Source organism: Cataglyphis hispanica, chromosome 4 (genome assembly GCF_021464435.1).
Source record: "Cataglyphis hispanica isolate Lineage 1 chromosome 4, ULB_Chis1_1.0, whole genome shotgun sequence".
Classification (NCBI taxonomy): Eukaryota; Metazoa; Arthropoda; class Insecta; order Hymenoptera; family Formicidae; genus Cataglyphis; species Cataglyphis hispanica.
In genome coordinates, this window is record NC_065957.1 from 11,864,980 (window position 1) to 11,884,372 (window position 19,393).

Consider the following 19,393-nt stretch of genomic DNA (forward strand, 5'->3'; position numbering starts at 1 on the left):
CAATATGGCGTCGACTCCTTGTCACGTGATCGATTTTAGTTCACTTATAACCGAATCGGTGGATAGGTGGCGCTGAAACTGGATCTTCCTCCACTTTTTTAAAGTTTTGATCAGTTTTTCCGTTTTTCTCGTAATCGAAATACACGCTAGATACACGCTGTGAAAAATATTATCATGGAAACGAACGAAGTGATAAAACCCAACAAAAAAGTTAAAAGAGGAATAATATATTTGTCCACAATCCCGAAATATATGAACGTCACAATGATCCGGGAGATATTCTCGGCTTATGGCAAAGTGGACAGAGTGTATTTACAATTAGCTCAAAATGGTTAGTTTGTGTTCTTATTTTGTTTTTTTTGAAATATTGCAAATTATACATAATCTTAGTGATTATATTTTTATTAAAAAACGTTTTATATTAATATTAAAACAGTAATTTTTAAGAGAAAATTAATGAAAATAGAGATTACCTTAAATTCTTGATTATACATATATTTCTTTTAAAATACTCTGTCAAAATGTTTTAGAAGCACAATCGGTTAAAAAAAAACGGAAAAAGGCAATCAAGCATTTCACTGAAGGTTGGGTAGAATTTGAAAGTAAGAAAATAGCAAAATTTGTAGCAGCGACATTAAACAACACTCAAATATCTACGAGAAAGAAAAGCAAATTCTATGATATCATGTGGAATATCAAGTATTTGCCCAGGTAAACATAAGTGATAAAAAAATATATTTCATATCTTTGCTAGTATCTATATATAATTAATATTTATTTATCATTTATATTTTATCCTCTTTCACAGATTTAAATGGATTCACTTGAGTGAACGTTTAGCATATGAACGTGCCGTACATAAACAAAGACTCTTAACTGAAATTGCACAAGCTAAGAGAGAAGTCAACTTCTTCTCATATAATGTAGATAGGAGTAAGAAATTACTTAAGAAGCACAAGCAAGGAGAAGAGACAACTTTTGAATTGCATGAAATTAAGCAAAGGGATGCTGATAGTGAAATAAGGAGTAGAAAAGCAGAGAAGATAGATGTAGAAGATAGAACAGACTTCCTTAAATCGATATTTGGATAAAATTTTATAAATTCAGTGTATATATAGGTATCGTACAATTATAATAATATGTTTATAATTATAAAGTGTACAAAGAAGCTTAAATTGTTCAGTTATTTTATAATAAAACTTGTTTTTTAATAATTTTTTTTTTATTAGAAACCAACAGTTACATGATAATTTTATTTATTCCATACATTATAGCATTCATTAATTAGAAAATTTTTTTGTTAGAAAAAAAAATTTCATAAAGTTATTACAGTAGAATTTTATTTGTATTGTAAAGAAATTATATTTAATTGGTGGGAAAGGTGACTTCTAAATATTTTCTTCTTTTATAATGAAAACAAAATTATATAATTCTTAATTGCTTAATAATATTTAATAGAAATAATATTCTCAATTTAATAGAAGTAAAATATTTGTGTTTTTGACAAATATTTCTTGAAACGCATTGTGTATAATATGATTGATTCTAGTCAAATAATGTAGTATATCATGGTGATGAAAATTGTAGCATATGTGAAAACATCCCAATATGATAATCTATGTGTATGTATATGTCGATTTTAATCAAGCAACGTTTTGATTTCCGATTCAGCAATTTTTGTGAAACCATTCAAATAAACAAATGAATTTTGTTTCTTTCTCATATAAATATATATGTATTGTGGAAATTTGAGCAATAATAAGCTTTATTCAGAAATTTCTGGCTTTCTTTGTATCATTTGGCAGATGTTAAAGAAATAAAAGGACCTAAACAAATTTGTTCTAACATCCTATACATAAATATCCTCAAAATCAATTGATATACATATATGTATACGGCGGCTGAAGAATCAATCTATAGACAGAATGCGGGTTTGGACGGATTCCAAAATAGTGAAATTATAGTTAACTGTGTAAGTTGACTTGTATTATCCTTTTTTTGATACAATTATTTTCTCATTTGTCTAAATTTATAAGAAATAAATTACATTTCACGGAAATTAAGAAAACGCGCATTAATAAAATCCCTCGCTCTTGCGAAATTATATACGCGCATGTCCAAACGATACACACACACACACACACATATATATATATATTGTCGCAAATTTATTTAGACGACACTTTGTTGATCTTGCTTACTTATCGATCTGGCTAAGTATTTATTAGTAGAACCCTCGTCTATTGATTGCTCTGAAAAAATAAGGTCAAATCCTTTAAAGGGTGTCAGAGCAGCTTCCTAGATCTCATGGTACTTTCATAAATAATATTAAAGCTGATCTATCTGTTTAAACTGGGCGTGTACATTATTGTTCATTATCGTTAATCTCGCAAATCCATCGCAAGAACATCTCTCAATCGATGAACGTAAAAATAAAAATTTTTCTGTAAAATATAAATATATAATAAAAACGTATTAAAAAAAATCCATTTCTAATTTTCAAAATAAGAAATTATGTGAATTTAATACTTCTTCTCGATTTCTTTTTATTTTTTGATTAAGGCGCCATGTAATTGAAAGCCGAATGTGAAGTAGAAAATGTTGTAAAGTTTTAACATATATTTAAAAATATTGAGAGTAATAAATATATATATTTTTTAATGTATATTATTAACTCTGTAAGAATGAATGACAAACAGAAAGCAATTGCAATTCTTACAAAAAAAAATATAAACAAAAACAAGTTAGACGTTAGTCATATAAGAACGTATTACTTTTTTCAAAGCACTCAATGAACGGTATAATTAAAAAATAGTAATTTAAATAGTTAATAATGAGATTACTTTGCTAATTAATTCAGTTATTTATTCTTCTAGATAGCGCTCTGTCCTTCCATCCAGATAGTTTGAGACATGCACGTTCGTTTGCCTGCCTTCATCTCAAATTGCAATCAATAGATACTCGTCGAGACGGCGCCAAAACGCGCGTTTTTATCCTGCATAGCTATAGTTCTTGCGCGTGATAACTATATAGGAAGGACGGGATAACTGGAGAATTACGATGACTTTTATGATCGACACCATGCCGTGCGGCTTCCCTTCCCTTATATCTTATCGCCGGTAGAATGACGCTCCAGTAGAACTTTGGAACAAGAACTTCAAGCGACGTCTTGAACATTTCCTGAAAGTTTCATTCAAATTAAAGCGGCACATGTGATCGCTCCCTTCGTCCAAAATCTTGCGCGCGAATGCGGATAAAACTTTTGATGACGTGAAAACAAAAGTTACGGAAGAGTTTGAAGATAATTGAAAGCTCGCGAGCCAGAGCATTGTAACTTTAACCGATTAATTAAGGGCTCCTTGGATGTACTAACTAAGCATTGCATCACATTCACAATGAATATTCGAATAAAAAAAGATGATTTTACAAAGACATGTCTAATAATTCTGAAACATTCTTTAATGGTATGTATAAATATAAAAAGTAATTTTTCTTTTTATAATTTTACTGTTACGATTTGAAAATGTATTGCGATTTTGTATAGTTACAAAATGTACTATATTTTTGTGCAAACGCACAATTTCAAAAATATAGAACTTAATCGCCGTGTAAAGAATCTTATTTTATAAATATCACGATTTGCCACGGAGTTTCCGATATAATAAAATATAAAATACTCTCTTTTTCTCTTGAATAGCCATGGATGTCGAAGGCGGAAAACCTGAAGCCAATCTCATTCGCATAATTGATGACTCTTGTCCGGAAAGCGGCGCCGCCGACCTTCGTAAACGTTCTTGTTAATAGACGAGTCATCGGGGGAGGCGACTGTTCAAGGTCTTGGCGGAGCCACTAATAGTTGCAAATGTTTGCGCGTGCGAATGTCATCGGGAAGGTGGGCAAGGATTCAGGATAAGGAAGAAAGCGAGGAAGCGCGCAGCGACGCCAGGCGGGCAGAGCAGCGGCGATCCCCACCGACGTCGGCGCCGAGCATCGGCCACCCCCAATTGTCAGTCGGGGCGCCGCCGCGGAGACGCTCCGTACGGTGGAGCGCTTAGCAGTTGATCGTGACACGTTTCCTGGGAGTGGATCCACACCCATGCCTCGCGGTGACGCGCTGCGAACGGGTGCTGGGAGCGTGTGATCACGCGGGATATATCGGTGCACTTGATAATTTTCCACCCATTGCGGGGCTACTTCGATGTGAGGAAGTGGAGTAAATCCTTGGAATTTGCCGAGGATATGTACATGGGATCCGTGTGATCATAACGTCGCGCGGCATGTGATGCAAGGATGCGGCGAATGTCGTTCAGATGTCCCTCGAAGTGGCGGTAAAACACAATAATTGTATGAATGCGTGTGTAAAACATACGCATGAGGATTGCACGACATAATACATACATGTTTCTCTTTCTTTTTTTCATGATATTTTTATTTCTCTTTGATTAATAAATACGGTTCAGAAACACAACTTCACGAAACTTATTGTTGAAATGGATTTATAGTCAACAAATAATATAAAGATATTTTAATATTCAAATATAATTATAGGAATTGCATGGCAGTCGCGTTTGCTTAGCTAAATATATTTCAGCAAAATTATTTTTGCTCAATGAGCCTAACTTAGACTGATATTAATTTCATGCAAAATATTTGTTAGATATATCGGTTGGCTATCATGCAGATAGACAATTATTAGAATCTCGAAATAGAGAAATTTTCTTCACTCTAGAAATTCTTTATTCGATAGCCAATTGCTATGTCCAACAAATTCGTCGTACGACAAATGTAATATCACCTTATATTTATAATCTGCTTTAATAATACTCGAATTCCTTTAATATCGGAAAACGTAGCGTTGCACGCGGAGGAATTTTCGCACGTTGCACCGCTAACATTCCACAACCATTCACACTAGAATGCCTTTCTCCAAGCGTCGTATAGGATACTTTTTGTAAAATACCACGCACATAATTCAAAATGTAAGCGTTTGACAAAGCTAGATTAATTTCAACATCGACATGCATGTTTGCGTTATAGCCGAACTTGCATAGCTGAGTAATTGCTTTTACAATCTTTATATGAATTAATGCGCAAACACGTGTGTACTGTTACTTTTTTCGCTCGAAATGTCGATATTGTGAAACTCGATCCTTTCGAGTTTCATAATGCAATCGTGCAGCTTCCGAAAGAAAGTTTTCGGAAATACTATAAAGATATCATAAACAGATAATGCCTTTCTATTTAGAAAAAGAAATTAAGTAAAAAAAATACTTTTGCAATTTTTGAAATAAAATATTATTTGTTCATTCGACTTCGTTGAAATGAAAGAAAAATTTCTATTAATTTCGCGATAAAAGATTTCATGTATTTTGTATTGAATTTCATTGAATGTCAAAATTTCTGCATAAATCAGTTTTAGACGTGCAATTTGCGTGTCAATAAAAAGCCGTCTTTTCAATAGGAAGCTTGCTCATATATATTCATAATGATACAATATAAAGACTTCGCGCGTTTTCCTATATGACATAATCTTGATGTAAAAGTTTTTCAATTGGAGAGGAATAATAGACTGTTACCGTGATACCGCAGGATCACAGGAGGGTGCTCTCGATTCGACGAGGAGTGAACGAGAAGGGTGGCATACCACGGTGCTGAAATGACGCAATTTCATCTCTGACGTCTGATATAATCGTCCAATTCGAAGGGAGACCTGCTCGGTAACACGATCACGATGAATCGGGAAAACGAGGAAGTACGTTAGCGAATGCGAGAGCGTTCGCGTTTATCCCTTCCGCTCTATAATAAATTCAAACATCATATGAAATTGATTCCAATTAGTTGCTCAGAATGTTGACTCTTGGAGCAAAACTTACATTTCAGTTGAAGAGTATATTTGAATCTAACAAGAAACAAACACACACACACACACACACACACACACACACACACACATACATACACATATTTTCCTAATAAAATATGTTTTATTCTGCTCAATCAAGAAATTTAATTGTAATACATTAAATTACTATAATTCTGTCAGAAATCATAAAAGAAAGTATTATTGTTCTTAATAAAAATAAACAATTATGAGGGAGATATTAATATTTATAAAAATTAACATTATTGATGTGATATAAAAAAAATGCAATTTGAATTTAAAACTCAAAAAGATAAACTTTCTTACTTTTATTAATAAATTGAGATTAATAATAGAAAAGAGATTAATATGGATCTAACATGCGCACACATATTGAAAACATCCGAAGCAAAATTATCAATTTTATTTAGACGTTACACTATCCATTAGCCAAGCATTAATTTCCAATGAACGCGAGCGCTTTCCGCTCTCCCAATAGCTAACGATCCCCTGCACATTAATCTTTCCCCTCAGCAACGACCGGTCCCCCAGACGCTGTGCGGCGCCCTACAAAAAGAGCCCAACTGCAAATGCCTGGTGCTGACTGTACTTATATACGGCTGTCTCGCGGCAGTGACGTGGTGCCGATGCGCCAATGTTACCAAAGTACGTGAAAAAACTAATCTATCTCATGTTACAATTGTATATCTTTTGCGATCCTGTAAACGAGAACTCTTCCTTTTTTTCTTCCTTAGATCATGGTCAACTACACCAAGTTTCCTATCAGAAGCACAAAGCACGTATCGTCGCCCTGTGACGACGGCTATATATATATTCCGGTATGTACACTTGAAATGGAGAAAGAAAAAAAAACAGACACTTTTTCCGCTTTTTCTCTGTATTATGAATCGACCGCGTACGTTAGTCTTTTTTTTTTATCACTTGACGAGAAGTAATATCGACTTCCCTTTTGCTTCTCTTCCTCCTCTCTTTACGCACGCTTGGATGCATGCCACGCCGCTCCAGCGGCTCTTTTATCCTCTTTTCCTCTCCCTTTATCTCTCTCTCTTTCTCTCTCTCTGTTTGTCGTACAGGTGGCATTTATGGGGATGCTGTATCTGGTTTATCTGGTGGAGTGTTATCACTCGCCGATCAGAATCGATCTACTACATGCAGAGAGCCAGGACAGTGTGCTATCCAAATTGGCGCAGCTAAAGATGGCACAACCGAGGATATGGTGGAAGGCTGTTTCCTACCACTACGTACGCAGAAAACGGCAAATCACGCGTTATAGGAATGGGGATAATTATACTACGACGCAGGTGACGCATTCGCAGCCCCATTCGGCTTCATCGGACCTTTAACGTTCCTCTTTCAACCCTTCCGCCACGTTTCCAGACATCCGCAAAGTCCTCCTGAAAAGTTATTTAGAAAGAGATGTAAAAAACACTTGAAAGATTTAGAGCGTAAAATTCGAAACATCATTACGATACATTTCTGTAACATGTACGTTTTTTATATAGTCTTATAATAGAGATCCACTATTTCAAGGCGATATTCTGACACGCTATCTGTGTTTCAGTATTTTGAGAAGCCTTTAGATAAAGGAACAGTTCGATAAAAATCGCAGATGTAGATACTCCGTTCTGCATGTTGCAATTACATAGTAACTACGATGTCGCGATAGCGAAAGGGTTAAGGACGCGCCTGACGAATCTCCCCTCTCACCACTCCGGCTCGCTTCGCAGGTTTATTACGAGAGGGTGAACACACACTCGGCCACCTCCCACTACTACTACGACTACTGCGGAGTGAGGGACATCAGCAAGGAATTAATACTCGAGCCGAAGATACCGATCACAAAAATTATGCTTACCAAGGGCTTCGCGTTTTCCAACATAAGATCCGCTACGGAGTTCGAGGAAGCTCGATCGCGATTTTTTGCCGAACAAGTATGAAAATTAGCAACAACTGACCGTATTTCAAATTAAAAACTCAGATTTCTGTTTCTTATAATAAACATACAGATAATTTTAAGTAAAATGTTTATATAATGAAAGAACTAACACATCCGTCCTCTTAGGAACTCAGCGATGACTATATGGAGATGAGGGAAGGTCTCGATCTCGGGTACAACGTCAACACGATGCTGGTCGCCGTTCTTGGTAATCCCTGGTTCACGAATCGCTACATTTACTGGTGTCTAAGCGCCTTGTTGCTTAGCTGGCCACTCAGAGTTATCATTGAATATAAAACGCAATATGTCGATTATCAGGTAAAGACAATCTTAAACTTTACATTATTAAATTAATCACACGCATACACACGTTACATCTTGTATAATTGAATCATTGACATTTTCATCATCACATCCAATTATATCGAACTAAATTTTTTTTAAGGTAAAAATTGCGCGGTCAAGTTCCAATGGAAATACATACAAGACTTTTTTGTCAGGTCACCAAGCTCTTCGGCGTGAATTACGATACACCTACTTCCGGCGAACCTATCCACGCGTCCATGAGTCAATTGAGCCAGCCAGGTTCCTACATGTTGGCGCCTAGTTACAGCGAGGCATTGTTGATGGAACCCGCAACGCCTCGTAACGACGAACCGGAACAGAATCAGGAGAATCGGCAAGCACAACGACGGGAGACGGATGTCGCGACCGACATGGTACCTAGCTATTCCGAGGCGCTTCTCTACGAGCGTGCCGAACAGCACGATCATCGGAACGCGATCGTGACGAATACCGTCGCCGGAAGCGTCCCCAACGATGCAACGCGTCCTTCCTGTAATGCAAACGATCCGAGTAGACAGATATTATCGCCGATGCCGTGCGAGTGTCACTGCCCATGTCCTTGTCACGAAAACGCGAACGATTATGAGTTAAGGAACGAGCGTAGTTACGTCAAAATTGCGGCCAACAGTGAGCATTTGCTTCCTGGTGCCCCGCCGAAGAATGTCAATGTTGCTAACGATACCTTCGAGAATGAAATAGCGACGCTACGAACGACAGCTGACGGCCGGCTACATCCTCCCGGTAACGTGGTGCCCCGTTCAATGGACAACCTTCAAGCTGAAGCATCTCCGAGTAGGTGCGGCAGCTGCGGCAGAATCTCAACTAGTACGCAAACGATCAACACGGATGTTCTTCCTCGCGTCATTGCAAAAAACAAATCCATCGGAAGCTCGCAGACGTTCACCTCGTCGGCGGACTTTATTTCTGGCGTAACGTACGAGAGGGAACACGTAGGGATTATACCTCGCGACATTTCCGAACCAAACTTGCGATCGCGAACGGAACTGACGGACGCGTTTCCGAACGGGAATGTCAGAAGTCTAGAGAATATCTTGGAGAATGAGGAGGAATCAGCGGGAGGCAGCAGAGCCGGTTTCGTCAATTTGACGGAGAGAAATTTTCCGAATGAAAGATTGCATGCTCCCGAACGTCACAGGAGATTCCCGCCCTCTCTGGCCCATCACCGATCTCTTTCCCTTGACGAAGCGAGCGTCTCCCCGAGGAACGTGAATAACGGTGCCATCCCGAAAATCGAACCGCGTAGCAGAATCATGGTGAATCCTATGTCGAACGAGGCCTGCTGGAAACTGCCAGACTCGAGGACGTACTTCTGTCTTAAATCGATCCTAAAACAGAACAGGCGAAGTTACACACTGGTGACCGCAGATGAATTTCAGGCTCTTGCTGATCAAGAAGTTATCAACCGAGGTGTCGAGTGCGTCGACAGTTCTTTCGGCAGAAATGAGAAGGATGATCGTTCACGCTCGAGGGAAAGATTGAATCCCAGGAGAAGGATGCCGTCATTCGAAGAATTTATGCCAAGAGACAAAATGTATCCTGTCTACGATCAAAAACGGGAAAATACCAGGTAAACCTTGTCATTATCACGGTTTATTAATTTTAGTCATAGTAAGCTTTTTTTAATAATTATTAATTGTCAGTCTCTTTCTCTCGCGCTTTCGCTTTCGCTCTATATTATATATAGATATGTATGCATTCATAATTTTTGTGATAATTGCAACAAGATTTCTGTAAGCAAGATTTAGCAATTATTATCATATAAATTATTTATTGCTTCTTAATAATCAATTATGCTGTATTTTGTTTCTGCTTGCTCTCATCGCATAATGGTGTGCATTCCGGTATATTATGGCTGTATTATTAATTGGTAATTATATTATATACACTATTAACTCTATAAACTTGGCGATATGTATATTTTATATATGTACTTTTCTATGCTTTTCATTCAGACTTGCACTCTCTCTTTTGCTCGCAATCTAAATAAGTTTTTAGATTCTTAAAAGTTTTTTTCCAAACTTTCTTTTTTATTTAATTATAATTATGTAATTACGATTTTAATTATATATTTATTTATTTTTATGTAATTCTATTTTATTTAATTATATATTTTTAATTATGTTTATATAAATTTGTTATTCTAATTATTTCTATTTTATAAAAAGTGTTTTAAGAGATTGAAAAAAAAAAATAATAAAAATCTGTGTTCTTGACAATTTCCTCATATTGTGATTTCAAGTTAATTTCTGCAAAGTTGAGAATTAATATTTATGTGACTCGGAGTTGGGGCATCGCTTGTGAATAGGACGACAAATATTATCAAATGACGCAGATGATGTTTGAACTGGTGACATTCGTAGTCACATCTTCAAATCGGAAAACAATGTCTCTTCCGATCGTCTAAATTCCGATAATATGCATTTGAAGCAAATCCGTAATAAATCAATGTTGTCTTTATAGAACGCTCATTTTCGCCAGTCCGATACAAGAAGTCTTTCCCGGCGATCCGTTCGGCGGCAAGAATATCGTACCTGTCGGAAATTCCATGGAATATGCCACTAGAGAAGATTCCACTCGTCCAAGTCGATCACCGGCCGTCCGGGATATGCGATGCGCTTCGGACGGTTACATAGGGGAACGAACAGGACGCGTTCCGGCCGAACCATTCCGAGCCGATGGCGTCGCGTATCCATCGCACATCGGTCATCAGTCGTATCGTCATGAAAGGGATCTTCGGTTTCTCTTGCACGGCAGAAGCCCGTCGACCACCATGAACGCGAATATGGACGTCCGCGCCAGAGTCGATGAGATGCCGCCATTGCCGCCGTCGCGAGGGTATCAAAACGACGTTACCCTTCCTCCTTACGGCGGGTTCCTCTCCGAACGTGCAAAGAGATGGTCGACAAGCTCGAATGAATATGACGACACTAGACCTCATGAGGGACGTTCTGCCGATTTTTATACGCCGGATAGAAGATACCAGTTGAACTCGCATCGGCTAAACAGACCTGGTTTAACCAGATCGTTTAGGGAACGGCGTCCGAAGCTCGTTCATACCGACAGAAATTTCCGGCGAAGCTTCACAGGCAGAGTGGAGGATTACAGAATTGAGAACGAACTTAGGCAAGCGAATTTCAGCATGGAGACATCGTTGTAACGCGAGCATACTTATTCTCGGGCTGTCGAATGCACCGATCTCGGTTAGATACGGTCACGATTAATTATTTTGCTACATCAAAAGTGCCGCATCAATTTCGCAACAGTTCTTGAAGGAAAATGATTTTTTTATTTCTTAACAAAATTGAAAAAAAAACTAAATATTTTTTATCAGTTGTATATAATATTATGTACTTTGATGATTATGAATATCGAATGAAAATACCGTTAAAATAAGATCTAAGACCAAATTAACGAAGAAAGAATGTTGAATGATTTTCTTATCTCATCGGAGATTCCTCAAATTTATAATTATATTATCAATCAGTTTCTTTAAATCGGAGATCGTGCGTTAACCGAAATGATTGGTGCATTATTTGCCTTTAAATAAGAAGATTGCAAGTTTTCCTCGTTTGTCTACAATATTATAAATGGGACTATAATCTAGTTAAAAAACAGCGAGTCGCCGATTGTGAAGATATTAACTAATCTAGACTCTAATCGGCACAACTCAGCCTTAAAATTGTTACTCCTTCGTTCCACGCTATATTTGTATTATAAGTATCCGTCCTACTACTTTCGAGTTAAAACCAAAACCAAATACGCAAATGGGTCGTGCGGTTTTTTCAAGAGACATTTGAATGCGGGCTATTGCCCTTTGCGCCTTCGCTTAAAGAGGCACTCTCGCAAGAGGACCATAACGTTATGCGCGACGTTTAGATGAAATTCGCGAATCTCGGGTAGAGCTCGAAGGAGATGCTCGCATGTTTAGTATATGCGCTCTTTGCGTCCAATTAATCGCAAAGTTATCGTACGACTTTGTCAAACAATCGTATTCAAGCAATCGAATGCGCTCCGCGAGCATAGAAGAGCTTCAGCGTAGACGATCATGCTAAGCGAAGCGATCGCGCCTTGAAAGCGAATCCAAGTACAATTAATTTTTCGGGACGATGTGCCTCGCTATTTTAGCCAAACCAATTCGAAAGTTAACACGCAATTTACTATTAGGTGTATATGCTGTTATACAAAAGTCGAGTCAATTACGTATGCAGTCTATCGGGAGTTGCGGCCAAGAGCAACTATTCTTTAGATTGTCATTTTAGCAACATTTATTGGATCCGCTCCGCTTAAGTTTTGTCATATACGTATCGACGCGAGACCATTTCATACATTCCGATCGAATCTGGTCGATTTATTTACATATTAGTATATATTCCACGTGGCTAATGGATATAAATCTAGAAAGATTTGATAAAAAGCTCCATATTGTTATAGATTTAAGTCTCCTCATTTTTCTATTAATATTAATTATAATCATCTATCTCCAAACTGTTTATATTTACCTGTGTAAAGTTGGCAGAGAATTTGCGACCTTAAATGTGTATAATAACAGAAAGTATAGATCAGATGCGTATAACAAAATGTAAGCATCCACATTTCCGGTCTCTTCTCAAGTCTTCATCGTCGAATATTTTAAACCTAAACGATAAATCGAACGAAAATATTTTACTTGTTACTAGTTGTTATAAAATATGATCGAATCCGCGTACACACACGCACAGGAAAATGGATGAAATAGTAGGAATTTTCGAAGATTCGTTCCATCAATTGAAAGTTATTCTCTTTCTCAAAAAGTTCTTTTTAAGTAAAAATTAAAAAAGAAAAAAATCAGTCTTTTATTTCCAAATTCTTCACTTAATAAAAAAGGAAATAAAAATAATAGGAAAGTGATGGAGAAAAATAGTATAGTATAGCTATAGTATAGCTATAGTATTTCTCATAAACGAATAGAACATATTCCTATCAATCCCTCTTGAGTCATCTATTTTCTTCGCGGTTGTTCGTTATACGAAATAAACGAGTACGATGTGCCGATTCATCGAGCGGTACCGAGTTATGTATTTTTTAAGGAGATAAAGCAAAATGTAAATTTGATGTTGATAAGCGATATAGCTCAATTACAATACACTGCACGCGGTAATTATTATTATTATATTATATTATATTAGGTGTGAGTGCGCATATTTATCCGCACAGCACCTAACGACCACAATCGCTGAGTTTTTGATAAATGTTCACTTTCAATCATTGCGCGCGCACATACACACATACACATATATGCATTTACCGACATATGCCTTTGTCGTATTTATATACTTTAGATCCGTAAATTCTAAGGCTAAAAAAATAAACAGCATGGCGCACAGAAATTAATGCAAGTCTAGAACTTAAGATGAACGAAGTTACCGAGGCTGCTTCGTAAATATGCAGTTGTCTTGCGCATACTTTCTTTTATTTATTAATTCCCGGATCAATTTGAAAGACACTTGTACAGGCATTACGTCCACGTTAGGGACTTCAATGATACGTCGTCAATGATACGTGACTTAATCAGTTTCAGTCCGAGGTATTAAATCGAAGAAAATACAATAATTAAATGTGGCGAAAAAAATTCATTCTCGTCAAAATCATCAAAAGACTATGCAAATTTTGGTTTATACTTGTTTTAGATGCCAAGTATATAAAATTTTCTATAAAAATATATTTTAAAGTTATTTCTTTGTAAAAAATATGGTTTATACATTTCTCGGGACTAAAACGAAAAAAAAAAGCTCATGACACACCTGATGGCTAAGGCCAGTCTAAAAATCTCAGGGCGACGAGGTCAACGAAGAAGCTAGCGTTTAAGTTTGAGCGTGACGACTTTGAAGAAATCACGATTTTATTAATACATATATAGATTGATCGAGACAGACGTGCTTTCAGATAAGACAATTTCCGCAGCAATGGCAGTGACAAAATATAAGCTTTGCGTTATTTAAAATAAGAAGAATGTTGTCGTTAGGTACGTAGGTAAAGATAGATGGTACAGCTTTGGCGTTCCGAGATTTGTCAACTGCCATACCATGGTGCAACCATGTATGTAGTAATTGCGTGCCATATACGAATCGTTTCTAAGTTTCAAAAATCACGTGTAATGCGATAAAAAAAAAAGTAAAATTATTTCGCGAAAACATTATGTCGTACAATTCGGAGATGAAAGAAAAAACGAAAAAGAGAATGCCGTAAAATAGCTTTCTTAACACGAGGATGTTTGTATTACAACGAAACCATATTTTTTTAGCGAAAGGAGTAAAACGTGCATATTTGACACTTAGGGTAAAGCTCAGGCTCGTGGAAGTATGCATGTTAAGTAGACTGTTACAAATATATATGTGATTGTCAAACCGAATGTAAAACGAGCCAACTCGTAACTCCGTCGTTTAATCGGCGCTTATATTTAATCTCTTGCGGACAATCTACGTGTGTACTTTTAGGGCGCGCATATAATGGAATCAATTTCGCTCTGGGTATCCGCTCTTTTCCCGAACAAATTAATGATACAAAACTTATGCCGTCTCAAAAAAAAGTGCTCTTCTAATTAAACGTCGTTATAGATCGAAGCTAAACGCGTGATAAGATGGGAGTACGATAAGAGCGGAATCACACAAGCTGACATACCCGTTAGTAAAACTTATTTGTAGATGGATGTTACAAAATACAATTATAATTATTATTATTATTACACTATTATTAATGTCATAAGTAATATAAATCGCACGATTTTGCTGTAAAAATAATATGGCTACATAGAATAATAAACGTTATAAAAAAGAAGAGAGAAAAGAGTGAATTTTGTCGTTGAATCGCGAATGAAACGAGGAATGTGCACTGAATTTGTTGTATTTCTCTTTAAAGATAAATAAGATAATTTTAATAAAAGCTACATAGTGAATATTAATATAATAATAAAGTCTGTATAACATGAAGTTAGCAAAAAACATTCCAAGCAAATATCTATATAGAGTATATAATATAGACCATACAAAAGCGCGTGTATACACTTAATACTTTGTTCTAACATGAAACATCTTTTCAGATATACATATACATATACATATACATACATATATATATATATATATATATATATATATATATATATATATATATAAAGATTTGCGCGCCGATGTAAATATTTTAAAATTTTTTCCAAAATCATGATAAGAGAGAGGGCATTGCCTGAATCGACGAATGATGTAGATGCGAGAATCGCCGCAGATTATGCAATATTATGCACATAGAATTAAATATTAATTTACACAGTCATCTCGTAAACAGTAAAGAATCTGTTTTACAGTGCGCACAATTTTTTACAACTTTAAAGAATATAGAACGTATCTGTGTTTTTATTTGACTATACAATAAATATATTTTCTTTGTATGTGAACAGATTTTGTCGCTTTTGCGCGAACCAAATTGGGACATAAAACTTATTTAGTTGGACTAGCATTATTAGTAGACAATTATTATGCCAAGGCTAGTGCTCAACGGACAACGACATATATCCGATACACATCTCGTTTCAATATATGTAACGTAAAAACTAATCATTATTCTTCACGAAGTTCTGCCGTGTGTAATACACTCGGTAGTAAAGCGTTTTACTCCGCCAAAGCGAGTAAGAATTGTCGAACTTTAGAAGATACACTCCCTGCAAAAACAAGAAATGAGAAATTAATACCTTTACTTTATATTACCTTTAAATAAATACACACAAAATCCCATATGCACAGACTAAATAATTGTATGACAAATTTTCTTATGCTCCTACCTCGCCTGGATATTGATGACTTCCAGCGTAAATCTCTTCTTGAGAGTCTCTCCTATATACCTTTAAATGACATTAAAATTATTAATATATCGAGCAACGTTCCACAACTCTTACACATATACAAGTCATGTAATTCAAACTGAAAACAAGTAATATTTAAATACTCACAGGTACTATAACGCTTATGGGCGGCGTAATCGTTTTACGTTCAGGTCGAGGGTTGCCGTTTACCGATCCACTCTCCAAGTCTTCTCGCGATTCGTATTCCTCCTCCTCGTCGTCCTCGTCTTCGGATTCGCTTATATGCACGGATACCTGATTCGTTTCCGGTTTGGACCACTCGAAGTAAACTCCGAAACCGATGTCGTAACCATCCGTCGCAAATTCCCAGAATAAGCATGTACCGTCCTCGTGTGTTGGCACTCGCACCGTCACAGTCTCGCCGTGACCGACCTTAATGACCGCATCGCCTGCCTCTCTCCTGATGATCTGCTTAAATTCTTCTACGCCTTTTCTCGTCCACATCTCCGCGGGAGTGATGGGAGGCCAGTCTTCAATCTCGTCCGAGTCTTCATCGTTCAAAGGTGCATTCTCGTTTGTGCCGTCTTTGTTGTCGTCATCGTCGTCTTTGCACGTTGTATCCTCTGGTTCGATGTTCTTCTTCTTCTCCTCCTCGGTCTGATCCTCGATAACTAATTGGTTCTGCTTCAATTGCTGCATGTACTGATGATAATGTTGTTCCTGCAACTGCCTGATCAGAACACCTTGTTGCTCTGGATTGCCAGGATATTGCTGTTCAGCGTATACTTTAAATTGATAATAAGTCTGCTGATTCAAAGCATCCTGGATATGTCTCCTTTGAGTCTCTTCCTTCAGTCTTTCCTCTTCTTGCTTTTTCCTCTCCTCCTCCAATTCTTTAAGCTTCCTTTCTTCGTCCAATTTTTTGGCTTCCTCTTCCTTCTTAAGACGCTGTTTCTCCTCAAAGTCTCTTTTCTGAGCTTCAACTACGGTTCTAAATAAAGGACACAATTTATCCAATAGTACTATAAAACCCTCCATTGCTTGTTCCTTTGATATATCTCCTAAATTTTGCCATGCCAATCGTCTGTCCCTTCCAATCACGTCCAGGACGCCTAATGGAGGTGCATTTTCGGATGTACATTTTCCATGTGTCACTTGCTGCGTGAATGCCACCAATTTCAATTTATCCTCATAAGAGAGATGGACAGCCTTGCCTTCTTTCTCTAAATACACAAATCTTTAGATAATAGTCTTGTAAAAAAAGTATAATATATATTAACAATATAATTTATTTATCTTTTTATATTTAAAAAATCCATCCGTACCATTATATGCAAAGATATGTTTCGCAATAGTATGCGCAAGGCATTGTGTTGTTAGTGATCAATAATTATTGCACAATACAAAATTATGCATACAAAAGATTTACATAGATAAGATGCTTCATTTTACTTTCATATAAAGAATTTATGGTCATGTATTGTAAATCTAAAGGTGCTATTGCAAATACATATTCGTATAACGATAAGATTTGTATTCGCGTTTATTTCGACAATTCTTAACTATATAATGTAACATTTAAAACTGATAAGAATCAAATGAATAATGTAAATCTTCAATTATATTATACATCTTTGACAAATAACGTTCTTAGATTAGAATTTTTCAAACTTTTTCATGTTTCAAAAAATTTATCGTTTACTTTTCTTTATCATAAAAGTTTATATAAAAATTTGAAAATACAAGAAATATTTACAGTCTTTGGCTCAAGAGATTCGAAGAAATTTTATGGATCTTATCGAAGAAAATTTATCTGATTGCGTCGCAAGCACACACACACACACACACACGTTCACATATTTAAAGTGACCAAAGAATCGAAATATCCGGCACTCACCTTTATAGAAGTTGTGCGCGAGTTTGTAAAGCTCTCGGGTCTCGAAGCCCCAGAGCCGGGGCTCGGAGATTTTCGCGTCACCATTCTCGGCGTTATTCTGGACCTTGCTCACTGCTTCATCGTCCTCATCTGTCGTCGTCGCGGAGACGCTAAGCTTGTCGACTCGCTCGCCGAGCGCGGACACATCCTCCTCGGCCGCCATTTGCGCTTCGTATCTGACACGTCAGGATTGATAATAAATCGCGCGCGCCTAACCTCGTCTCCGTCGGCGAGCGCGACCGTCCAACAGCGGACCGTGACATTATCTCGCGTACGGCATGGCGAATATACAGCGCGACGTCGACGATATAGGTACGATAAGAATTTTTTAGATAAAAAAAACTCGCAGGAAAATTCGGCGATGTCGCGAACGACGAAGGCTCGTCACGCTATGCGAGCGATATAAGTACTGCGTAGTCTGCGTACCGCCGTCAGTAGATCAGCTGTCAGCCGTCAGCCGTCAGTGCGTCCTCCGTCTATGCAGCGTACACACCATATACATATACCGTACACCGAGTCGATGATGATGGATCTACGTATCTTGTATATGTTTTTACATACACAGTACACACATACGAGGACGACCGACGACCCTCGGAAAACGCATATTTACGTCTTTACACATATGCCCGTTTTCTTTTCTTCCCGGTAACGCACACGCGGTTCAATACAACGGAATAAATAGAAAAGTCATGGAAAACTAACCCTCCAGGTCTCAGGGATATCTTATAGCCTAAGAAAAATATCGAACGACTAGTGTCGCTTGAATATTTATTATTGTGTACATACGTCGTTTTCTTTCTTTTTTTCTATCGCTCGAAGATGGTTTGCATGAGCATAGATGATGTAAGAAAATACGATTTAAAATACACAGATGATACGCAATATTTATGTATATTTTTTGATGGCGAAAAATATTAGATAAATTAATTGGTAATAGCGATCTGTTATTTTTTTATATCTTTATGTAATATTTTGAAGTTTGTTTATATTTATAAAATATATTTCGCATTCTTATAGTATCTCCTTTCTTGAAAATGTATATATTATTATTAAAAATTATGTGTAAAAATAAGAGAAAAAAGTGAATATATCGAGTTTTTAATATCTTATACTTCTTTTTCTTCTTCTTTGTGATATTTAATTACATATTTATATCATTTTAAATACAAAAAAGCATATAGTATAGAGCGCATTTACAAAGAACAACTTTTATAAATCTTCCACAACGCTCGCAACGTTCTTCAGCTGGGATATCGTAATCTTCGCTGAATATTTTATAGGTACATAATCTTTAAAAGAGCTATACACTGTGTAAAAATAAAATATATAATAGTGAGTTGGAGCGCTAGCGTTTTATGGTCAGTAAAATTATACATGATAAGATATCAAAATAAGATACATGTGAGGGAAAAATAAAAATATATATAAAATAAAAGATTT

At 36.6% G+C, this 19,393-nt stretch overlaps 3 protein-coding genes across 5 annotated transcripts; 2 read left to right on the plus strand and 1 right to left on the minus strand.

Annotated features, from left to right (window-relative positions):
- The first annotated feature begins 63 nt into the window (after positions 1-63).
- Positions 64-1,214, plus strand: LOC126848707 (activator of basal transcription 1-like). Its single transcript, XM_050589797.1, has 3 exons — positions 64-331; positions 531-711; positions 809-1,214. The coding sequence occupies exons 1-3, from the start codon at positions 175-177 to the stop codon at positions 1,089-1,091; spliced, it is 621 nt and encodes a 206-aa protein (XP_050445754.1). The 5' UTR covers positions 64-174; the 3' UTR covers positions 1,092-1,214.
- A 2,016-nt stretch (positions 1,215-3,230) lies between these two features.
- Positions 3,231-15,005, plus strand: LOC126848698 (uncharacterized). Of its 3 annotated transcripts, none has more exons than XM_050589781.1 (10): positions 3,231-3,464; positions 3,698-4,328; positions 5,590-5,752; positions 6,395-6,526; positions 6,616-6,699; positions 6,955-7,182; positions 7,609-7,812; positions 7,944-8,135; positions 8,318-9,750; positions 10,644-15,005. In XM_050589781.1, exons 3-10 carry the CDS (start codon positions 5,732-5,734, stop codon positions 11,338-11,340), a joined length of 2,991 nt encoding a protein of 996 aa, XP_050445738.1. In that variant the 5' UTR covers positions 3,231-3,464; positions 3,698-4,328; positions 5,590-5,731; the 3' UTR covers positions 11,341-15,005. The 3 variants fall into 3 exon arrangements, with proteins under 3 accessions (XP_050445738.1, XP_050445739.1, XP_050445740.1); XM_050589782.1 differs by having other exon boundaries at positions 10,662-15,005; XM_050589783.1 differs by lacking the exons at positions 3,231-3,464; positions 3,698-4,328; positions 5,590-5,752; positions 6,395-6,526; positions 6,616-6,699 and having other exon boundaries at positions 7,165-7,182; positions 7,443-7,812.
- A 460-nt stretch (positions 15,006-15,465) lies between these two features.
- Positions 15,466-18,870, minus strand: LOC126848704 (Golgi resident protein GCP60). Its single transcript, XM_050589790.1, has 4 exons — positions 17,912-18,870; positions 16,162-17,237; positions 15,994-16,053; positions 15,466-15,873 (listed from the first exon to the last, which is right to left on the minus strand). The coding sequence occupies exons 1-4, from the start codon at positions 18,111-18,113 to the stop codon at positions 15,766-15,768; spliced, it is 1,446 nt and encodes a 481-aa protein (XP_050445747.1). The 5' UTR covers positions 18,114-18,870; the 3' UTR covers positions 15,466-15,765.
- Positions 18,871-19,393: the final 523 nt, after the last annotated feature.

Excerpts from the sequence above, each read along its gene's own strand:
- LOC126848707 (XM_050589797.1), top strand. The coding sequence starts at position 175 with ATGGAAACGAACGAAGTGATAAAACCCAACAAAAAAGTTAAAAGAGGA. Across the intron at positions 332-530 it reads TTTACAATTAGCTCAAAATG|AAGCACAATCGGTTAAAAAA; the intron begins GTTAGTTTGTGT and ends AAAATGTTTTAG. Across the intron at positions 712-808 it reads AATATCAAGTATTTGCCCAG|ATTTAAATGGATTCACTTGA; the intron begins GTAAACATAAGT and ends CCTCTTTCACAG.
- LOC126848698 (XM_050589781.1), top strand. The coding sequence starts at position 5,732 with ATGAATCGGGAAAACGAGGAA. Across the intron at positions 6,700-6,954 it reads ACGGCTATATATATATTCCG|GTGGCATTTATGGGGATGCT; the intron begins GTATGTACACTT and ends TTTGTCGTACAG. Across the intron at positions 8,136-8,317 it reads CGCAATATGTCGATTATCAG|GTCACCAAGCTCTTCGGCGT; the intron begins GTAAAGACAATC and ends CTTTTTTGTCAG.
- LOC126848704 (XM_050589790.1), bottom strand. The coding sequence starts at position 18,113 with ATGGCGGCCGAGGAGGATGTGTCCGCGCTCGGCGAGCGAGTCGACAAG. Across the intron at positions 17,238-17,911 it reads CGCGCACAACTTCTATAAAG|AGAAAGAAGGCAAGGCTGTC; the intron begins GTGAGTGCCGGA and ends TTGTGTATTTAG. Across the intron at positions 15,874-15,993 it reads GTCATCAATATCCAGGCGAG|GGAGTGTATCTTCTAAAGTT; the intron begins GTAGGAGCATAA and ends TTGTTTTTGCAG.